This window comes from Coffea eugenioides, chromosome 5 (assembly GCF_003713205.1).
Source record: "Coffea eugenioides isolate CCC68of chromosome 5, Ceug_1.0, whole genome shotgun sequence".
NCBI lineage: Eukaryota > Viridiplantae > Streptophyta > Magnoliopsida > Gentianales > Rubiaceae > Coffea > Coffea eugenioides.
In genome coordinates, this window is record NC_040039.1 from 1,719,223 (window position 1) to 1,740,835 (window position 21,613).

Below are 21,613 nucleotides of genomic sequence, written 5' to 3' on the forward strand. Positions count from 1 at the left end.
TAAGTGGGGTCCAATACTTTTGCTTGCCCTTTTTTCCGTAAAAAGTTTAGACGAGTTCAGCTCCACTCATCACCACGAGTTAATACATGCTTTCGAAATTATAAACCGTTTATAAAATTCTTATAAATCACTTATCAATTAATTGTGAATTTCGAGCACACCACTTGGTATAGGAAAGTGAACCATGCTTGTCTAGCCAAGTAATGTACACACACTTATTTCCATCTATTTTTCAATTTTGTAATAGCATCATTGATGAAGTTCCTATGTGTTGTCAACCTTTGATTCCCTGTCAACGCTAGTAGACTGATCACTATGTCTGCGTTGTAAAAGTTTGGACAAAATAAAATCTGGGGAGAAACAACAGCACAGTACTGCAGACAAATGCACAGTATGAGGTGGTTAGTACGACACTAATCGTGTCACGGCTTAGTGCTGGTGTGTGGGAGGAGGCGGCTTGCACTGATAGCATTTGGCGAACAGACCAAAGGAATCAACTTGTTTGATGATGTTGCTCATGCTTGCCCACCCTCCGAATCCAAATCCAACCACGAAAACCCATCCCACCACGAATGTGTTCACCACATGCATGGCGGTCCAGCTCGGTAGGAAGAATGGTGGCTTTTCTGCAGCATTCTGCAACATCCAAGATCAGGGGAATTGTAAATTTCACATCCATAAACAATGTGCAAAATCTCTTACGTACTCGTTACTTCGAGGGAAGAGGGGCAGGAAGCAACCGTTCCTGACAGTTCACGGCCAAAATTTGGCCAAAAAAAATTATACGGTTCAGATCTCATATTGTACCTCGTTTTTAACAATATGTGTGGGACCCACAAAATTTTGTTCTAAAATTACACGTTGTTAAAAGTAAGTTACACCATGTACAGAATTACCCCGTGTGCAAAACGCATATAACCTTCAGCAACCGTTCCTCCGAGATGCCAACCCAAGTAAAGTTTTTATGTCAATACTAAAATTAGATAGCATATGACAAAATGTGGACAATGATAAGGTCAGCCAGCCGTGTAACTCAATGTAGGATGTGGCTAGCATTAGCAGGATTGACTGCTGCAAATACCCAATGGCAATGAAACTCTACCAAACCCATATTGTAAATTTGCTGATATGGAATTTTTCACCCTTCTGTAAAATGCAGAGGTTTTATTTCTGTGACCCCTTGAAATCTAAACCAGTAACGAAGTCAAATTTGCCACTTAGCCAGTATGACATAATTGTGCTTTCTTATATATTACGCTCGGATGAAACGCTCTCTTGTATATTTCACTAGATATATCAATGTTGCTCATACTCTTCAGCTATCTAAAGGCTCAATTTACAGCTTTTTTGGATGTGCCCTTTACTAAGATCACGTGTATAGTGGAAGACTATATGTACTCTACTGGTGCAACAGTCAAGAAAGAAGCTAGCTGACTATTTAAGATTGCTTAACCCTACCATTGATTCCTACAAAAGTTTGAAATGTCTGTATGCCGGATAAGATGATTTCCCAATAATTGATTTTTGAAACTACAATTGTCACGATGCTTCATTGCTAGCCAGTCAAATCAATTTCATCACGAGGGATAGCCAAACATATAATGTACCAAATGCGGCTAGTAATAATAACTAATAGGGACAGTTCCAGCAACTGAAAGAGCATTCGAGTAATGAAAGCCAAAAGCGAATGGACCAATTACTAATGTTTTGAAAACTGGATCAGACTGGTCTATTCGGCCTATCAAAGCACGAATTGGCCATATTTTTTGTCCGACTCAGTAGTTGATTCAAAAGTTTAATTGAATCGGTCAAATCCAATAAAAAACTGGTTGAACCGGTGAAAGTCGGGAGGTTCAACCAGAGTTAATAATTTCTTATTTTTTAAAACAAGAATTTCAGCTTTATCCAAATATTTTAATACTAAAATATACAAAAAATGATTAAACATTTTGAACTAGAGTTGAAACGATTGAACCGGTTGACCTGCAAACCGAAAGCTCTTTTAATTCACTCCTTGATTTTTTTTTTTTTTGTCAAAATAATTCACTCCTTGATTTGAATTTAAAAACATTGGTTACCTGGCGATCCGAGGCCTTTCGGTAAGTAAGCATATGTGCAAGAGCAGGGATTATGTAGACGGTGAAGCTGACTAAAAATGCTCCAACAGCTGAATTGATCGGCCCAAAGAAGGGGAATATTATGGCCAGGAACCAAATTGGTATCACCACCGGTAACCTGACCAATGCCCTTAAACATATGCTTTTTGTGTCATGCATCCGAACAACTTTTTCCCACACAAAATACAGAGGGGTGCAAGCAAATCCAAATGTTATGAACTGCATCAGAGCCATTTAATCAAGTTAGTCGTCAGTTGTATTAGTCAAATGTGAGCAGTCGAAGAAATAGTGACTAAAGACCTGATGGATTAGCATTAGAATAACAGCTGCATCACGAAAACGTGTGCGAGGAAGCACTGAGAAGGCATTTCCATGGTCAAGGAGCTGGTCACCAAAGGCCCAATAAACAGCAGCAGCTGATGGGATTGTTAGTGTGAAGACGTAGATGGTCGCAAACAGATAGATATACTTAAATTTCTGCGGCTTCCACATTGCATGCATGATCTCCCTGAAGACATCATCAAGACTCTTGCATCAGTACATTAACCCATGGCCAATTTGTATTTTATACTGTCACCTTTCAAGACGAACAGAAAAGTAGGACATCTGGCTGGAGCTTTAGATGCTTGACAGATATCATAACAAACCTAATGAATTTAAGCCTGTCCTTGTATTTGAACTGATAGCATCAGAGCCCTCTTTCAAACGACAGGCGAATAAAATGCTTTAGAGATTGTATTTATCCTGTAGAATGATGCATGTTCCCAGGATAAATTTAGTCTCTATTTATCCTATAAGGATTATGATCTTCATAAACAAGTGATACATGTAACAATTCAATCTTAATACCAAGGGACATGCATTTTATTGAGAAGTACTCGCGGGTATTGCCTTCTAATATCTTGATCTTATTAGATAACCAATCAGCTTTCTTATAAAATATCTCTAAATTGCTCTTCAAATATTCTTTCTAAAACATATACAATTAAAAAGCGTAATTAATGTTAGGGGTCTTTTATCAGATCTGCAAGTGAACTCTTACATGATATGAAGATTTCCCAGCAACAAAGAACTGTGTCATAAGACAAAATTCCATGGCTTTTGCATATGTATCTATAAGAAATTTCCCTGCAGTTCAGTTGAAGAAATTACTCACACAGTGACAGCATGACCACCAAAAGTGTAAAGTATGTTGGTGGCACCAGTAAAATACAATACTAGTTTTGTTGGGCCAGAATGTTTTACTCCATCAACCTACAAATTAAAGAGAAATGTAATTGCTGAATTAACAACAATTTCTGTACAAAAATGATAGTCAAGATCAGCATCGTTTCCATCATACCTGGCCATGGATAAAGGCCGCGATGGTTAGGTACCATGCAGTGTAAGTGGTCATCCCCAGACCAAAAAATGACCAAATTCTGTAGTTGTGAAATGAGGGGATGAACACGGTAGTTGCACAACACGCCCCAAATATGTATGTCCATGTTCTCTTGCCCAGTCTGTCATTAATGTAATATATATTGCTGCACTTGCAAGAGTAACAAGATTCGTAAGCTATATTGTTTTTAACGAGTCGAATCGAGTTGAATAGTAGGTGTTTAGACTCTGTTCGTATATTATACCAACAGGTTCGAGTTCGGCTTGAATATTAAACAAATTATAAGTACTGTTTGAATTTGATTCGTTTATTTGTAGAAATATTTAAGTTCAAGTTTGAACTTGTCTTATTAAACTAAAAGAGTTGAATTTGAGTTTGAGATTGAATTTGAGTTTGTAGATGATTTAATTATATTTTTAATAAATAATACATCATTTAGAATAAGTTTAGTTGTATTTTAGGGTTTTAAAAAAATAATATTAAATTATGTATACTTATTTTTTTTAGTAAAATATAATATATATTTTATAATACTAAATGTATTTATGTTTGAATTTATTTATTTTTATAATTATATGTGTTCGTGAATAGATTCGTGTTCGTTTCGATTATTAAACGAGTCTAATATTGTGTTCGAATTCGATTCGTTTATTAAATGATCAATTTTTTTTTTCAATCAATTTTTTTTTTTCAATTCGAACATGTTGAACGCGAACATATTCGCGGACTACTTGGTTTGTTAAAAGTTCTAGTAAACTAAGATAAAAACCTTAACCAAACTCTGTAATCAAAATTTACAAGCTCTAAAGAAAATGCTATCAGCCCAGCAAATCAAAAAAGAGAAATTGGCCTTTTGCTAAGTCTTACGATCAAAGAAAGACTATGTACCTTGCACAGGCTATCAGCTGTATAACAGCAGCACATAGGAGCATTGTGCAATTAAACGCTAATCCCACAGCTTTCCATTGTGGACCCAACAAACCATCCAACACCTCGAACCACTGCAAAGACAGATAGGAATTATGAACTTTTTTCTTTTGGCAAGGCATATTCTTTTTTTTTTTTTTTTTAAAAAAAGTGGCAAGGCATATTCTTAAACTAAGGTTGGAGACTAAAATGGTGTTAGTATTTATTCAGTTGGTGGGGAAAAAGGAATAGAGGGATTTTCGGGTTCCTCCAAAATGTTTGCAGAGTTTCTCACAGTGCTAACCTGAATAATATGGTTTTTGAAGCTGACATTCTCCTTCTCCTTTCTGGTCCGGTACTCAACATAGAGGACACTGATGAGATAAGAAGTCCAGCTTCCTAATAAACCATAGAATATCTGTAGAAGGACTCCTGAAAGCATCCCCAGTTGGGAGAAAGAGTATGGCAAAGTCAAAAGAACCTGTGCTACCTGTGATCAAAACAGCCAAGATTCATATTTTATTTGTTTTGTGTTTTCTATTTTTCTTTGGGTACAATCGACATGGAATTCTACTCTTTCAACAATTTGTGGAGGGCAATTTCAGAATTATAACCTGATTTGAGGCACAGCTGAACCAAGCATCATAAACAGAGCCTCCATGCCAAAGTAAGCTTTTGAAGCTATGCCTAGGCTCATGATCTACTCTTTCTTCCTCTCCTCCCTGAGTTCCGTCATTCACACTTATGTCATTCGCACTTATGCCCCCAGGGACAATAGCCTCTTCAGCTTGTTTCTGTGGCACCATTGCTTCTTCCCTTCCTGAAACTCTGAAATTGAATCACGTAAAAACTATCCCACATTTCTTGGCAAAAAAAAAAAAGAAGAGAAATACTACCAAAACTAACTCTGGAAAAAAGAGTCAAAAGCCGTCCCCCCCCCCCCCCAAAAAGTTCCTGGAGGGGTGTATCAATGCTTTAGGCCAAAAAACAAACCTGTAAATACAACTAAAAAGGATAGGCAAAGAATGTGCACGAGTACGAAAATAACTGATGATATTAACCAGATTAAGTAGAACAGAGAATCAGAGATTTGACTCCTAGTTTACCCTATTTGTACAGGGTTCAGTCGGCGGTTACTACTTCTCAGAAAGTTGTTTTCCAATGTCAGTCAGAGAGCAGCCAGTGAAGTAGTAAATGCCATTCAACAAATTTCACCAACAGAGATCTTTCTTTCACCACTCTTCCAATAAATGAACCCTTTAATGTGTTTGAAACAATACAATGGGCTGTACCAGCAAAGGCGAAGACAAAACACATCAACTTTTTGATTAAATGAACTTGGAGAATGAAATTGCCCACAAACAAAGTAAGTTTGCTTCCTGCGTACACTAAACAGACCTAAAGGGTCTCTCTGAGTAAAAGGATTGTAGGATGGGACTCTGGTTTTCAGCAGGAAAAGAAAGGATACTTCGTTACCCTTTTGCTAAGCGATGAAACACAAAATCTAACTGTCAACTGTTTCCTCCTGTCTTAATCCTCTCGTATGTTGTCGATCGTCTTGGAGTTCCTGAGAGACTGACGGATCTTATTAGTGAGGGAACTTCGGTTCACTCATGACTGTATACTCATCATTTTGGAGTTTTGTTCACTCTTTTTCTTTACGATTTTTATGGCTGGTGGTGGTGATGGAAGAAATGACAGTGGGTGATGATGGTGGAAGGGATACCGATGGGTGATCGTGGTGGTGGTAGTGGTTGTTCATGGTGGTTTGCAAGTGATGATGGTGATTAATGGGTAGATATTAGTGAAAAGTCCAGAAGCGATAGAGAAAAGACAGACGGAGAAAAACAAATTACGCCATGCAAGGGACTTGGCGTCAGTGGTTTCTTTTTTATTTCCATGAAGACATCCTCCCTGTCTCAGATCCCATTGTCTCTTTTTGACTCTGATCATTCATAGCACTTTCTCGATTTTATTAAAAGTGTCATTTTTTTAAGTTAAAACATCCTAAAATATTTATCTATCTTATCAAAGTTAAAATTACATTTGTTCTCTTTTTTAATATTATCTCTAATTTATCTATATTTTATATTAAAGTCAAATACTTTTTGTTCTCTATTTTTAATATTATCATCACTTTATCTATTTTTTGTATTAAATTTAAATTTAAAAATTGAACTTTAGTAGGTAAATTTCAAAACAAATCTACTAATACATGATCAAGTTATTATTCTTAAAAAGTTGAAATCTTGAGATAAGACAAACAATTTGGGATTATATGTTAGGTGGGAACCCATCAATTGAACATTTTGTTGCTGCTTATCTGTAATTCTTTTGATAAAAGAGCAGCCATTGAACAAGTTTTGACTTTGGGTTTAGTGGGAGACCTAATGATCAACGATGAGGTTGGTATACGTTGTGATGTAGGGTACGTCCAGGTTCCCATCAGTGCAAAACTTTTTCTCCTTTTGTAATTTAACAAATGTCAAGGAGGGAGGGCGTATCATGGTAGCACTAAAATATTGACAAGAAAAATAAAATAAAATAAAAGTCATTATGCAAATATAATTCAAACCCCAAAACTATCCTAATTTCAACCCATTAGTCCTTGGAAGGTAATATGTTGTCTAATTATTAAGACATATAAAAGGTCTCTGAATCAGCTTAATTTTAAGGGATAATTTCAGAAACCTCCCTTGAGGTTTCTAACAATTTCACTCAGCTCCCCTCAGGTTTAAGAAATTACACTTAACTCCCTTGACATAGTAAAATACGTATAATGCCCTCCGCTTAGTAGATAATTTTAAATTTAAGGCAATAAATTTACAAAACCTAAAAAAAAACCTATTTTTTCTGTCTCTTGTCTATTTTCTAGTTATTAGAACCTCTTTTTATTATCTTCAGTTCTATGGATATTAGCAAATTGATATTACAAAATTTAAAAATGGAGTAGACTAACTAGAAAAAATGAAAAGACTCGCAATGATAGAGAAATAAATAATGAAATTGATGATTGAAATAAGAAAAAGAACTAAAGACGTGGAATTTGTCATATTTTGTTTGTTGTTAAGAAAAACTTTTATAAAATGTCAATAATTACATAATGATTTCTTTCATTGGATTAGAAATTTTTTATTATGATTTTATTGTGGAGATAGAATTTATTCTCTACTTTTTAGATATTAATATTTTTAAGGCCATAGGAGAGTTGTAATAGTGGTTCTAGGTCAAATTGGCTTATATTAAAAAGGCATTTGAGCATTGATATTTAATTTGGAGGTATAAAATTGATTGTCAATGGGATTTTGTGGGTGTGTGTGTGTGTGTGTGTTTTTTTTATCGTGGCAAGTATTGATACTATATATGCAATTTGGAATCTTTTGAATAGCTATTTGATTTTAGAACTTATGTTTGGATGGTTGTTAGGGATTTGGCTTGTTGATTTATGCAAAGTATGGAAGAAAATGATTGAATATACTATACTTTTCTTTCTTAGTTTTGTACAAAAGGACAATTGAGAATTTTTGAAAGAAAATCTAAGCTCTTGGACCTACATTGTTACTAAACAGAAAAAGTAAGGGAGGTATATGTAATTTTTAAAACCTGAGAAGACCTCTTTAATTGTAATTGTCAGAAACCTCAGGAGAGGTTTGTGAAATTATCCCTAATTTTAAACCCTTTTCTAGTTTTCTTTCTCCACTTTCCATGTAAGGTTTAGGTTGTAGAAAAAAGAAACAAGTCACTGAATATTTTGAGTTAAAGACTAATTTCATATTTGTAAGCAGTAGAAGTTTGAAGCCATGCCTATCACACACACTAAAGACAAAAATGCAGCAACGTGTTTAAAATTTGTTCAGATGAAATGGCAAGGAGTGATTTGGCTGGCTATCTTGGCACGAACAGAATCGACTGAGGCAGCCCAAGTCGTTGGGTCTCTAGTCTAAAATATTGAATTGGATTTGTTCACAACACAGAATCCTATAGTATCCTCCCAAAACTCCCAAATTTGAACACAGCTACTGGTGGCGGGGGAGAGTTGGATTGAGTGGTTAAAAAGAAAAATCATCTATTGGGACTCAAATAGAGGAGCGGATGCTTTAGCCAAGAATGGTGTATTTCTTTTGTCTAATTTTTCACTCTTAGATTCATGTCCTCCTCAGTTAGGTTCTATTTTGATTGATGGTTTAGGGGTGTTAAATTCCCCCGGCACTATTGTATTGAACCAATTTTATTTGCTTTAATATATTTTCATATTTATTATAAAAAAGATTAATCTTCTATATACTGATCGTGTATACACTTTCACCATTAGATGCATGACACGTAATTTGAATTTGAATTTAAAATCTAAAATTTGCATATATATCGTATATCTAATCATAATAATATATACACTGTCAATATATATAAAAATTATTTAAAAAAATCGTGAACTCATCACTTCTAAATTCTAATGCCATATTAGAGTCGTGCAATTCCAATAGTGGAACATATTAAAATTCCATGGTCTTTGAAGTCGTGTTTCACACGGGACAATGATTGTGTATTACATTTTAATTCCGTCAATTATACCTCCAATTTCAAACTTTTAATGGCAGACAAGGAAAGAGTTCTTTGTAGAACCGAACATATTTCGAGTCGGACAAGTGTTGTTAGTGAGTCAAACTCATAAAATGGAACATCATAACGATGATTCTGTAGTACTTTAGTTGCTTTACGTAAAACAATTACTTTTTCACAAATTCTTTCAGCTGAAAAATGTGCAAAGCCTAGAATCTGGAGTGATTACAACTTAAGGATGGGTATGGTCTCACATCAGCTTGACTTTATGTTTGCGTATGGTCCATTCAATAATATTTGCTTGGCTATCGCCATATTTTGAAACGTTCTATCTAATATGCACTCAGTTAAAATATATTCAGATGTAAAATTTTTCAAAAGATAATATCAATTAAAGAAAGGTCATAATTAGTAGTGTGTATATAAACATAATAAATTGGATGAAGTTTAAGTGTGTTAACGACTAATTAAAAAAACTCATTTTCAAAAGTCATGTTTATCTTTTTATCCGCAAGTCCTCGTATGTTTAAGGTAAAAAAACTTATTGACTTTCCAATGTCACATTTTCTTTTTCTTGTTTTTTTTCCCCTCAAGGTTGATTGGTGGATCAATGTTAGGACATTTTCTTTCTTTCTTTTTGAGAGAATCTGTTCTAGGTTAACCCCATCCCTCGAGGGTTTATTAGTTTCGTGATGAGAATCCTAGGACTCGCTCTTTTTCCCCCCTTAGACCCCACCATTTTTGTTTTATTGCTAATGGCAATGGGAATGATTAGAAGCAGCAATAACCATTCGTAACTAAAAAGAATTTATTATAAATAAAATAATTTAAAATTCTAAAAAAATAGAATAAGGAGTTGAACGCTTAATGGAAGGTCCAGACTGAAAAGTTGTCTTCAAATATATATATATATATATATGATTCTCAACTATTTATTTATTTTCGCGCACATTAGCACATGTTCATTTTTGAGCTCTCAAGTTTTTGGTAAAAACAAATTTGGTTTTCATTATATCTATTTAAAGCAGATCTAGGACATTTGAAAAAAAAAATTTCTGATTACTAAGAGTATTTAGTCACATGCAATTGTGTGTCTATTAAATTGAATTTAAAGATAAAGAAGCAAAATAGCGACTAACTTTATTTAATAAGAATACTAAATAACTAATTAATCATGTGCTAATGAATGAACCAACAAAAATTTAAAAAATTGTTAAACCACAAAACTGAAACTAGTCGGACTATCTAGTTCATTGATTCAAAACTCATTTTTACTCTCTATCCTTACTTTCTCGAACCGAAAAAAACCCTACCACTCAATTTTTACATATAATTTAACAATTTCTTTTTGTTTTGTTACTTGGTTAATTAGTTACTTACCTGCCATCAAATAAGTTATTTTTATTGTTCAAAATTAGCTATTGTTTTGTTTCGTTCAAAAGATTTACTTAATTAACATGTAATTACTTTTACGTGACAGTTTTTTAATAATTGAGAAAATCTATTAGTTGTCCTAAATCTATTTCAAATTGAGAATATTCAAGCCCAGATTTGTCTGTCCCCAAACTTTGAAGACTAAAATCGCACTAAGTGTCAACATTAGGAACCAGATTTGTCATTAGTGAAACTTTAGAGACTAAATGCCACACAAGTACCAAACATTGGGAACCAAAATTACATTTCTTCCTATTTTACTTTCAAAAGCTGAAATAAATCTCCATAATTCTCCCCAATTCACGTTACTAATTGTTCCCATAAGGCCATAACTATGATTTTGACTGCTTTGCTTCCCAACGTCTTTACACTGTCACTTTATCTCTTGCAATTACTGTGATTTTGTTTGCCTTTATTTGTATGTTTTGATAGCTAGTAATAAATTATTCCATAGTTTTAAGCCCAAGTTTTGTAAATAGCTCTTCGACAATAATGAAAAGTGGGAAGCATTTTTGTATTATTCTTTTTCTTGACATACTTGGCTTAGTTAATGTATGAGTTGAAGAAGTAGCACTTTTTGTCCTATAACTAGCTTCTTCCTTTTTCCAAGGGAAACTGTGGAACGAGAACAGTGACAAGTGAACCTGAACACTTATTACAGACTTATTAATTACATCTCTCTAACGTAACCACACTATATTTATGCAGGAAAATGACAATCACTTTCACTATATTAAGTTTTTTTTTTTTTAATAAGTGGAAAGTATTGAATCCAAAATTTTCTACTTTCATTACAGTTTTTTTTCCACAATATTAAGTCAGTTATCATTTCGGGTAATTATTTAACTCAAAATTCAACTATAGCTTTCGCCCAAGTAATCATAGTTAATTAGTTATTCTAATTAGTTAGGGAGATAAAAGTACTTTTAATGTGTTTGATTAGCCTCATTTTTTAAGTTTACAAGTAGAGATTTTGATCTCTAAAACATCGTTTAGCACAAATTTAAAATTGGCACTTTTAGAATAAATTTTATGTCTTAAAAAATTTAACTTTTTTACTGTTTTATCATTAAACCTAAACTGAATGAATAGATAAATATACATTATTAAGTAGAAAAGGATTTTATGCAAGTATGCATCCAAACATTATGGTTTTTGATAAGCCACCATAATCTCAAACGGTCACTAAAGTCTTCCTACTTTGCATCGGCAGTCTATGTAAAGAGAGTAACTTGTTCTCTAATTCTCTAATCAGATCATCAAAGTAATTTAAGTAACTAAATTAATTGTAAAAACCATGCTCTCTCCTATCAAATCAAAATCTATAATAATTCCTCTGTTTCAATGACCTATATCTTCCAACACAAATTTTATATCATTCTATCTACTACCGTTCTCACCAGTGCTATGCAGGGTTCATACATACATCAAATAATAATATTATCTGGTAAAAACATTAAAAGACAAAATAGTGTTAATTTTTATCAATATGTGTCAAAGAAAAGCTTCTGACCATGAAAGGTAGGCAGTGGCCTAATTATCAACCTAACAAGACTATAAATTTGCTTAGAAAATTATGTTCAGTTGTTGTATATTGTTGCAACTATATAATGTTTGTCTCATTCTGAAAAAATTTGCCTCTTTCATGTTGTACCCTAAACTAAACTACATATGAACAAATAAATAATTAATTGTACGGCATTGTTAGGAGACATTTTTTTATAACTATTTTGTCGGGAAAAAAAATTCTAAAGTATCTAAAGTAAACCTAAAATGCCCTAAAAAATACAACCAAAAATATAAAGATATATTAAAAAAAAATACGTCAAACATGCACACTACCTTTCCCCTCATTCCTTTCTTTGCTACTTCACCTACCCTGTGACTGCACACTTTTGACTGCTCTATTCACTATAATTCCCTCTCCCTCCAACTCCACCTCTCTCCCGCTACTCTCCTCCCACCTGAACTATTGTAGTTGGGGCACTTTTAAGTTCATTATTTTAAGTCTTATATGCTCAAAATGAGACCTTGACATGCTATTTTGTACTCTATGGACACGTAAAATTTGTATATTCTATTAATGGTAGACTACATGATTCCAATTAAACAATTTAAAAGATTGGGTAAAAAATAAAAAAAAAAACCCTTATGGTAAACCTAATATACAGAAAAGCTCTTCGTAGTTTCAAAATGTATAATATGATACCTCATGTTTTGAATTAAATTGTAAATGTAACAAAATCCATTAAACTTAACGGAAATGATTTATTGGAATCTAAAAAAAAAATTATATGTAATTTTTAATAAATATACATGTTCTACCTCTTAATTCTCAATTCTCTCTATCTAGAGAATAAAACAAATGATTTTTTGACCTGTCTTTTAGTTAATTATATCAGGACGTTTTGGTTATTTCGTTCATTTCCGTTAAGTTTAACGGATTCCATCACCTTTACTATTTAATTTAAAGTATAAGATGTCGTGTTGTACATTTTGAAACCACGAAGGGCTTTTCTGTGTATTAGATTTACCACAGGGGTTTTTTTATTTTTTACCCTAAAAGATTTACAAATTTTACCAAATCTTAGTCAATCAATCAATGTCTTAAAAGGTAAGAGAAAAATAATCGCAAAACAAAGTTATTAAACATGTATATGGGAAGTTTAAATTTTCGAAGACCATGACCTTATTGATGAACTGTTCAACTTTAACTTTGAGATAATATAGAAACCACTCAATCGGTTAAATAAAAGAAAAATGTAGAATGAGCTCAACCTCCAGAGTTCGGCATCAGTAAGTTAGTTTTTCAACTCAACAAAAAAGCTAAAATTTATTTTTCTTTCTAGTTTTCTAATAAAAAAAAAGAGTAAAACAGAAACATAAAGTGGGACCAAGAATGGTACGTTGCAGAAATGCAATATTTTTGGTCCATTAAAAGTCTAGGGAAAGAGTTTTGTCAAATTGAGGAATCATAAACTTGATATTGAGTTTTAAGTGTATACTAAGCCAAAAAATATATATTTTTTTTAATAAAGTAAAAACCTTTTGCCTAAACAATTCCCGATCTTTCAAATGCCAGATAAAATGAGTTCGAGAGCTTAGTTGTAAGACAGGAAAGTCAAGGTGTCCGCCTTGAGCACCTACCTACACCTAGGCAGCACCTGGTTGCCAGTTTAATTTCATTTTTTGTTTTAAGGCCAATGTGCTCCAACAAGCGACTCTATTTCCCAAAAATAAGAATAAATAAATAAGAAAAATTTACAAAAGATCCTATATGTGTCTCGTTTTTTGGCTTACTTGAGTAGTAAGAGACAAAACAAATGACTGATTGAAAGTAATTGACACTTGATAAGAGATTAATTAGGCTAGAATCCAGTAAGTTTATCTTAAGGACCAAACTGAAAACATTGTGGGCACAAACTAATAATCACAGAAAGTTGGTTGTACAGTTTAGAAAGAAACGAAACTAGAGAAACTAAGTTGCAATTACAGAAAATTCAACATCTTCTTCCTACATCCAAAACGCCATGGCTGCTACTCTTGACTTTCCGGCAACTCTCACGGGTTCCAGCCACCATTGGAATGGCCGGAGTAGTCTAAGTCAAATGCCCAGAAGTTCATCAATTTGTCCTTTATCTCTGGGTTTCAATTGGGCATCTTATTGAACAACAGGGAAATAATACACACTAATTCTTTATGTCAATATTGAAGGTAATCAGACCATGGTTTTTAGCAAATTCCTATGGAAACACAAATTACAAAAACAAGATATATAGAAGATTTTTCAGAAATTCTAGCCTCAGGAACACAACAAATCACAAGGGAAGAAATTCATGGATAAAAAATGCTGTTTTCACATTGAAATCAAGGAGAGAGAGGTAACCCAATGAAGATTTTGACACTAGTGATTTCCTAATTTTCAACACTTGTAATTAATATTCATTAACTATATACACAAAGCATAATTACCAAGGGCCATGAATATGATTCGAGGAGTTCCCAATACCAAATGCAATATGCATGAGCATGAATATTATGGTCAATTTCATTTTGCACCCCTCGTTATATCTTAATTCTCAATTTAGTTCTTAAATTATAACGTTGGATACTTTTAACTATAAAAGATATCCCTCTTAAGGATAATTGTTAATAGAGATAATTTTAGAAGCCTCTCCTATGATTTTTAACAATTTCATTGAGCTTTTTCAAAGTTTTAAAAATTACACCTATCTCTCTTAGTCACATAAAACGATAATATTAGCCTTATCATTTTAATAAACTCTCTTGTTAGGTATGCATATACAAAGAATGAGATTTATAATTATTTTTTCTTTTCTATTTCTCTTATTATTCTTTTTTTTTTTTATATTTAACAAGTAAAAACACAGAATTATAAACTGTAAATATTGACCTTAGTTGCTAGCATTACTGAATATTGAACTGGTAACCTTTTTTCTTTTTATTTTCAGTTGACAACTTTGAATGTGATCCAATTTTTTAGTTTATCTTTTTTTTTTTTGGGGTGTAGGGTTAGTCAGCTAGTTGAATTCAGATTTTCTTTCCCAAAAAAAAAACAAATCAGCTTTTACATTCCTATCTTATTATCCACTTCTAAATTGCACCCCGAAACTCCAATATTTGGACATTTAGAACCCCAGAATTTGGCTAATGACTGAAAAATTAATTATAAAACACAAAGTAAAGTGCAAATGCCTAAATAAGTATGATTTTAATTTAGGTATATCATAAGAAGTAGAGGGCAACAAATTTATTTGTGGAGGATTTATCTACTAACACAATGATTAGAATGTTTAGGTTCTATTCCTAGTAATATATAGGTTGTTGGTTATATTGTTCAAGTCTTTCGGTATATCCATACACACACACATTTATTGCATTTTTAAAGATTCAGATAACATATTCCACGAATATGATGTTACGAGGTAAGCCAAATATGAAATAAACCATTCCCATTTTACTCTAAAAAATTATTGTGAAATAGATCAACACAAGATAAAATGTGCAATGTGAAGTTTGGGGGTGCAAAGTAGAAAGGAGAAACATGTCAAGAGTGTAAATTGAATTTTGAAGATAAATAACAACTTCCACTACGGAAATTCATTTCAACTTTTATGACAAGATAAACAACTGGATCAAAATTTGACAAATCTAAAAGTTTAGATGCAATATCTTCAAAGCTTGTAAGGAATTCGATTCACTTCTGTAAGGGAGTAGTATTCATTTTTCATTATTTTTCTTATGTAAAGGAGGTTAGGTATATATTCCCTCCTATCCATTTATTAAAATTTTTTAATAAAATAATGGGTTTGCATCCCTCCCCGTGTACAGGGTTTATAAAAAAAAAATCTTCAGAATTGAAATTTAAGTTACAAAGTGAAAACTAGAAATGAGGTACGAGGTGCAAGTAGAGGTGCTATCGAGCCGAGTTGAGCTCGAGTAGCACCATACTCGAGCTCGAGCTCGATCAAAATTTGTGCTACTCGAGCTCGAGCTTGAGCTCGATCGAGTAAAAAAATTTGGACTCGAGCTCGACTCGATGAAATAAAACTAAACTCAAGCTCGAATCGTTTGAACTCGAGTAAGATCGAGTAAATATCAAGCCCGAGCTACTCGAGCTCGAGCTCGAGTTTTGAAATACATCTATAATTTTTTTAAAAAATATATAATATATAATATAATATAAATATTTAATATAAATAAAATATGAAAGCTCGATTAAGCTCGGCGAGCACTCGAGTACTTATTTCTTGAGCTCGAACTCGACTCGTTAAATTTAACGAGTATCTCGAGCTCGAGTCAAGCTTTTGATCAAGCTACTCGCGAGCAGCTTGACTTGCTAGCACCCTAGGTGTAAGTGAAAATAAGTCCATACTGACTATTTTGTGGTGTGTATCATTCTCAATTAGTCTGTTATCAGCTAGTAAGTCGTTTTCTTGTGATGGGATGGATGAATTTTTCCTGTTCACTTGCTTCCTAATACATTTTGCCAAGCCAAATCGAGAGGTAATTATGTAGGCCATTAAAACGTCTGAAATCCCAATCACTTTGAATCAAGGACGAAAACAGGAGGATGGGGAGTCGCCATCATCCCACAAGTCCAAAAAATATTATGTATTTTCCTTGTGAAAAATAAAAGTTTTAAAAAAATGTATTTTATAAATTTGAATTTTAGCCCTACAAACATTTCAAATAGTAGGCTCCGTTTGGACTTTGGATTGACAAATTTAATGAATGATTTGAAATCCACTCAAATCGCTTTAGTAGTTTGGATTGCTTAAGAGGCATTTAGATTTGTAAATTACTGATTATCAAAATACATTTTAGACAATAGAATATTTTGTGATTTACAAATTTAAATACCTCCTAAGTAATCTAAACAACTAGAAGGATTTAGGAAGATTTTAAATCTTTCGTCAAATCCCTCAATCCAAATGCAGCATCGACTCTGAAATCAATGTTTATGCAATTCGCCCACTCGGTGAAAATTCTTCGCCAGAATCCTATTTTGTTTGCACTACTTGAGCTTCTAACCGCTCATCCTATCTAAATATTTCTCTGCAAATCAATACAAGGTTTTCAATCCAGGTACGTTAGGCTGTTGAAAGCCGTTTAACCTATTAACATAATGGACTTCATGAAATCTGGGTACTCTACATGCAAATTGAGGTGAAAATTAACCGTGTATGTCAAGAGAGTACAATAAAGTCAATAGTTGAATGTTTTCCTACTTTAATTGTTGTTAAAATTCACGTATCGTCCTACCATTCATAACCATTAATTAGTGTAATCTCACCACTAATTCTAATTACCTTTTAAGCACGGATACCATCTTGCAATTTTGTCCTTTTTTTAAATTTTCGTCTCGAGTAAGCTACGTTAAATTTACTAAAGTGTGGTATGCAACTTTTTTTTTTGTTTTTTAATTACTCTTTTTTTTTTTGGTCGGTTTTATGTTCTAACAGGGGTGCAGCTAATGCTATAACTATCCAATTAGATCCTGCTTTATTTTATTTTGGACAAAATTTTGCTTTACTAACTTAAGTCCCTTCCTTTTGAGGATTTGGTACTAAAAATTACCCTGCTGAGGTACAAATATGCTTTGATATTCAAGATGACTGCTGACTTAATTTCAACTCCAAACTAACCCTTTGCAGTTAGTACTTGTAAGTTAACAACTGCTTAATTACTTACATACTAAATGCATATAATGCTTGATTTTTTTTTAATTTTATTATTTTTAATTTTTTTTTGTATCTAAATTCCTTCTCCATTTGATTTTATCAAAGAGCTGCTTTATTATATTCTGAGAATTTACTGATGTTGTTTTGTCAATCCGACCTCAAAACCAACCATGCAAAGCTTAATTATGTAAAAAATGGATCATTCTTCCATCTGGGATAGGGGACCCCAGCTCAAATGACCTGGAGATTGCATTAGAATTCAGAACAAAGTGGAAAACAAAGCAGTGCCATCTGGCACCAATGAGAGCCTCTACAACCTTATCCTACATCATAAATCTAATCTACCCAAATCCAAAACCAGACATTTCCCTTCACATATCACCAAAAAAGAAAGAAAAAAACACAACCTTAGCTAATTGAGTCCCTATTCCCCTCTCTCCATATCACACCAGAAGGTCCAAAACAACACCAGAAGATTAAAGAATCTGTGGGAAACTTAGGGTAAAGAGCGAGGAGAAATGGCCTCAACTGCATGCTTCTTGCACCATCATGCCATCACTACCCCAGCAAGAACATCATCACAACGTTATGTTCTACCTCTTAAGCCCAACCAACTAGTCTGCCGTGCCCAAAAGCAGACTGTTCAAGAAGAAGATGATAGCAATGTTGCTGCTGTTTCTCGTAGATTGGCTCTGACTCTGCTCATTGGTGCAGCTGCTGTTGGCTCAAAAGTCTCACCTGCTGATGCCGCCTATGGAGAAGCCGGTAATACTACACACACACACATAATATAGTCCTACTATGTGATTTTTTATCAAAGTTTCTTGGCAAAACCAACTTTTTTACTTGGACTCGAATTTTGTCACACATTCTTATCGTAGGATTAATGTATTTTCAGGCCAGAAAGATTAACTATTGATAGATTGTTTGTGTTTGCCAATCTTTCTTTGTGATCAGGCTTTAGAAATAGTTATATTTGCTGCGTATGATTCTTGAGGAAAGATTCTTAGGAAAATCAACTTCTTATTCAGACAAGATTTTTGTCACAGATTATTCTTGTAGTAGGCTTAATCAACTTCTTATGATGGCTAAGCTTTTCTTTGATCAGGCTTTAGAATAGTTGTATTGCATAGAAAGAGTCATTGATTATTGGATCAAAATCACAAGTTCATTGACATCCGTTCATAGTACAGTTGTTTTTGGGTTCCATTTTCTTAGGACTAAATTTATCAATCAAGGAGCTAATCCATATTGATGTTGATGGCAGCTAATGTTTTCGGCAAACCAAAGACAAACACGGATTACATTCCTTACAATGGAGCTGGTTTTAAGCTGTCGATTCCCTCAAAATGGAACCCAAGCAAAGAAGTTGAGTTCCCTGGCCAAGTTCTTAGATATGAAGACAACTTCGATAGCAACAGCAGTGTCTCTGTTATAATCATCCCATGTGACAAGAAATCCATCACTGACTATGGTCCCCCTGAGGAATTCCTCTCAAAGGTAATCAAATTTTTGTCTTTGGAATTCAACGCAGAACTCCCATATTTTGGATTGAAGTTTTAATTGGGAAGGAAACTAAGTATTGAATGTCTTTCAGGTGGACTACTTGCTGGGAAAACAAGTCTATGCTGGCAAAACTGAAGCAGAGGTAATTCACCTGCACAGCTAAAACCTCTTATACTTCTTTTTCAGTGTTAAATGATATGAACCTGATTGCCTTTTGGAATTTGCATTAGGCTTTGAGCATGTGGTTAGATGCTACAAGATGTTTTGTTTTTCCTAATTTCAGTTTAAGCTGACAAAAGAGTTGAACATGTGAGGTTCCTTTTGAAACAACTTGTGCTTTTAAATAACTTTCACATTTTCAAGAGAAAAAGTATCCATGTAATTCCTCAAAATGGCTTCTCATGAACTTTGGATTAGCTATTTTTGGAAATGTTTTTGAAAAATTTTACTGTAACAGTACATATAAAATTTTTTTGATAATTTTGATATATTGTGTGGATGAAATTCTTTTTAAGTTATTATGTATTACTGTAGTATTATATTTGAAAAACTTGTTTTTGAAAAAACGGCCAATCCACACGGAGCCATAGATATCAGACATTTCCATGAACTTTCTCCATTATTAGTTAGGAAATCAAACATCCTTTGCTTTGTTTATGATGGCATTCATTTATTAACCTCATCTTTGATCACCATAATTCGGTTTTAAAAATCTTAGGGTGGATTCGAACCAAACACCGTGGCAACCGCTAACATATTAGAGCAAGAAACTCCAATAGTTAATGGAAAGCAATACTATGTGATAGCTGTGTTAACAAGAACTGCTGATGGAGATGAGGGAGGAAAACACCAACTTATTAGAGCCACTGTATCAGATGGAAAACTCTGGATTTGCAAGGCACAAGCAGGAGACAAGAGATGGTTCAAAGGTGCCAGGAAATATATTGAGAGCACAGCAGGTTCTTTCAGTGTTGCTTGAGATGGACTTCTGGATTTGCTTTGTTTGTAACTCATCCTTAAAAAAGTGTTGGATGTATGGTTGAGTCCTTCAAACTTTCTACCAGGAGCTTTAGAGCTATTCAACGCTAATGTGGATAATTCAAGTATAACTTTGCATATAAGAACCCTCTACAATGAACCAAAACTTTTGCCTCCTTTCATCTCTTCTAGTGGTGCAAGCCATGTGGTAATTGGCCATAATTAGCACTTTCATTTCTTTGGGCCATACGAAGATCCAAAATAGCTTTATCATTCCTTCTTCTTGTTCTCCATGTAAAGATCAAAATCTATGATGGTCTCAGCTATTGTACATACCAGTAGGATCAAACTCAGAAACTGCCCTATAGCTTTAAACCATGGAGCCTGGGATTTTTCTACTGCTCTCTTGACTTTTTTGTGGAACCAATAATTGTGCAATAGGATCAACATACTTTTTTGTGCAATAGGATCAACATACTATAAAAGTGTCTAGATAACAAACTTGAGATATTTCATGTGGGAAAAAAGAGGAAAAAGAGAGAATGTAAAGGTTTTTTGTAGAAACTTGAGAGAAATGGGAAATTGAATGACATCCCTTTCATGTACCCTCCAATATTTTTGGCCCTTCCCATTCCCAAAACCAATTTTTTTTTCCCATTCACTTCTTGGCCTCTCCGAGAATGCAAGGCAGTGTGTCAAATATCCTAGCAAAGAAAGAGTATCTAGCTTATGAGATAGGGGTTTACCTCTCACAAGAAAGGCACACCTATGAAATAACAAAACCATGTAGTCTGATGGATTAAACTAGACAATCCCTCACAAAAGTTCAGATTCCAGCACCAACATTAATGGTATGGTCTATGGAACTCTTACACCGTAAACAGAGTTCATTCTTAGCATGGGGCTCGTAGTGGTGTAAAGTGGTGTAAAGAGGAGAAAGGGAGATCCCAAATCAGTCAATATTCCCTTCTCAATTTGTTCCCCTTCTCAGTTTTGTGGTTCAGCTGGTGCATGCAGCTAAAGTCAGGTTTTAACACTAACTACACTTTTGATACTTTGGACTTGTCTTCTGGAGAAGATGTGGCAATTACGTTTACACAAGGCTTTAGCTTTCACTTCTCTGCTTTTCTTCCCCAGACTCCAAACTTGGCCTTAGTACTTCTACCCCAATCGATCATCACTTCAATTCTTCTAGTTCTAGAGAATTTGCACCTAAGTAATTCAACCAGTAAAGCAGGAGTGAGCTTTTCACCCTGTGAACTTGTCAGTCCCACAAGTACAAGTTGAATGTATAAAACATCATTGTAATGTTCCCTAGTTCAAATTGAACTTTAACGAATGTAACCATAAAATGACTTGTCAATATCCCATTCACTTCTGGGAAAAATTCAAGACCATGTCATCATAAAGCAAGCAGTACTTTAAATATTTCAAGCTTGACAGACATGAAGAGACTATAATGTCAAGCTTTCTCTTAAAGAATGAACAAAGTCAGAATCTAATCCAAACTTGTCAAAATTTTCTCC

General features: G+C 33.8%; 2 protein-coding genes across 2 annotated transcripts; one reads left to right on the forward strand and one right to left on the reverse strand.

Moving 5' to 3' along the window:
• Positions 1–237: 237 nt before the first annotated feature.
• LOC113772048 (auxin transporter-like protein 2) lies at positions 238–5,595 on the reverse strand. The gene is made up of 9 exons (XM_027316586.1): positions 5,511–5,595; positions 5,019–5,232; positions 4,709–4,894; positions 4,387–4,499; positions 3,460–3,643; positions 3,274–3,371; positions 2,418–2,625; positions 2,079–2,336; positions 238–636 (listed from the first exon to the last, which is right to left on the reverse strand). The coding sequence occupies exons 2-9, from the start codon at positions 5,208–5,210 to the stop codon at positions 430–432; spliced, it is 1,446 nt and encodes a 481-aa protein (XP_027172387.1). The 5' UTR covers positions 5,211–5,232; positions 5,511–5,595; the 3' UTR covers positions 238–429.
• Positions 5,596–17,996: 12,401 nt separating this feature from the next.
• On the forward strand, positions 17,997–20,418 carry LOC113770603 (oxygen-evolving enhancer protein 2, chloroplastic-like). Its single transcript, XM_027315118.1, has 4 exons — positions 17,997–18,368; positions 18,871–19,103; positions 19,201–19,251; positions 19,828–20,418. Exons 1-4 carry the CDS (start codon positions 18,122–18,124, stop codon positions 20,086–20,088), a joined length of 792 nt encoding a protein of 263 aa, XP_027170919.1. The 5' UTR covers positions 17,997–18,121; the 3' UTR covers positions 20,089–20,418.
• Positions 20,419–21,613: the final 1,195 nt, after the last annotated feature.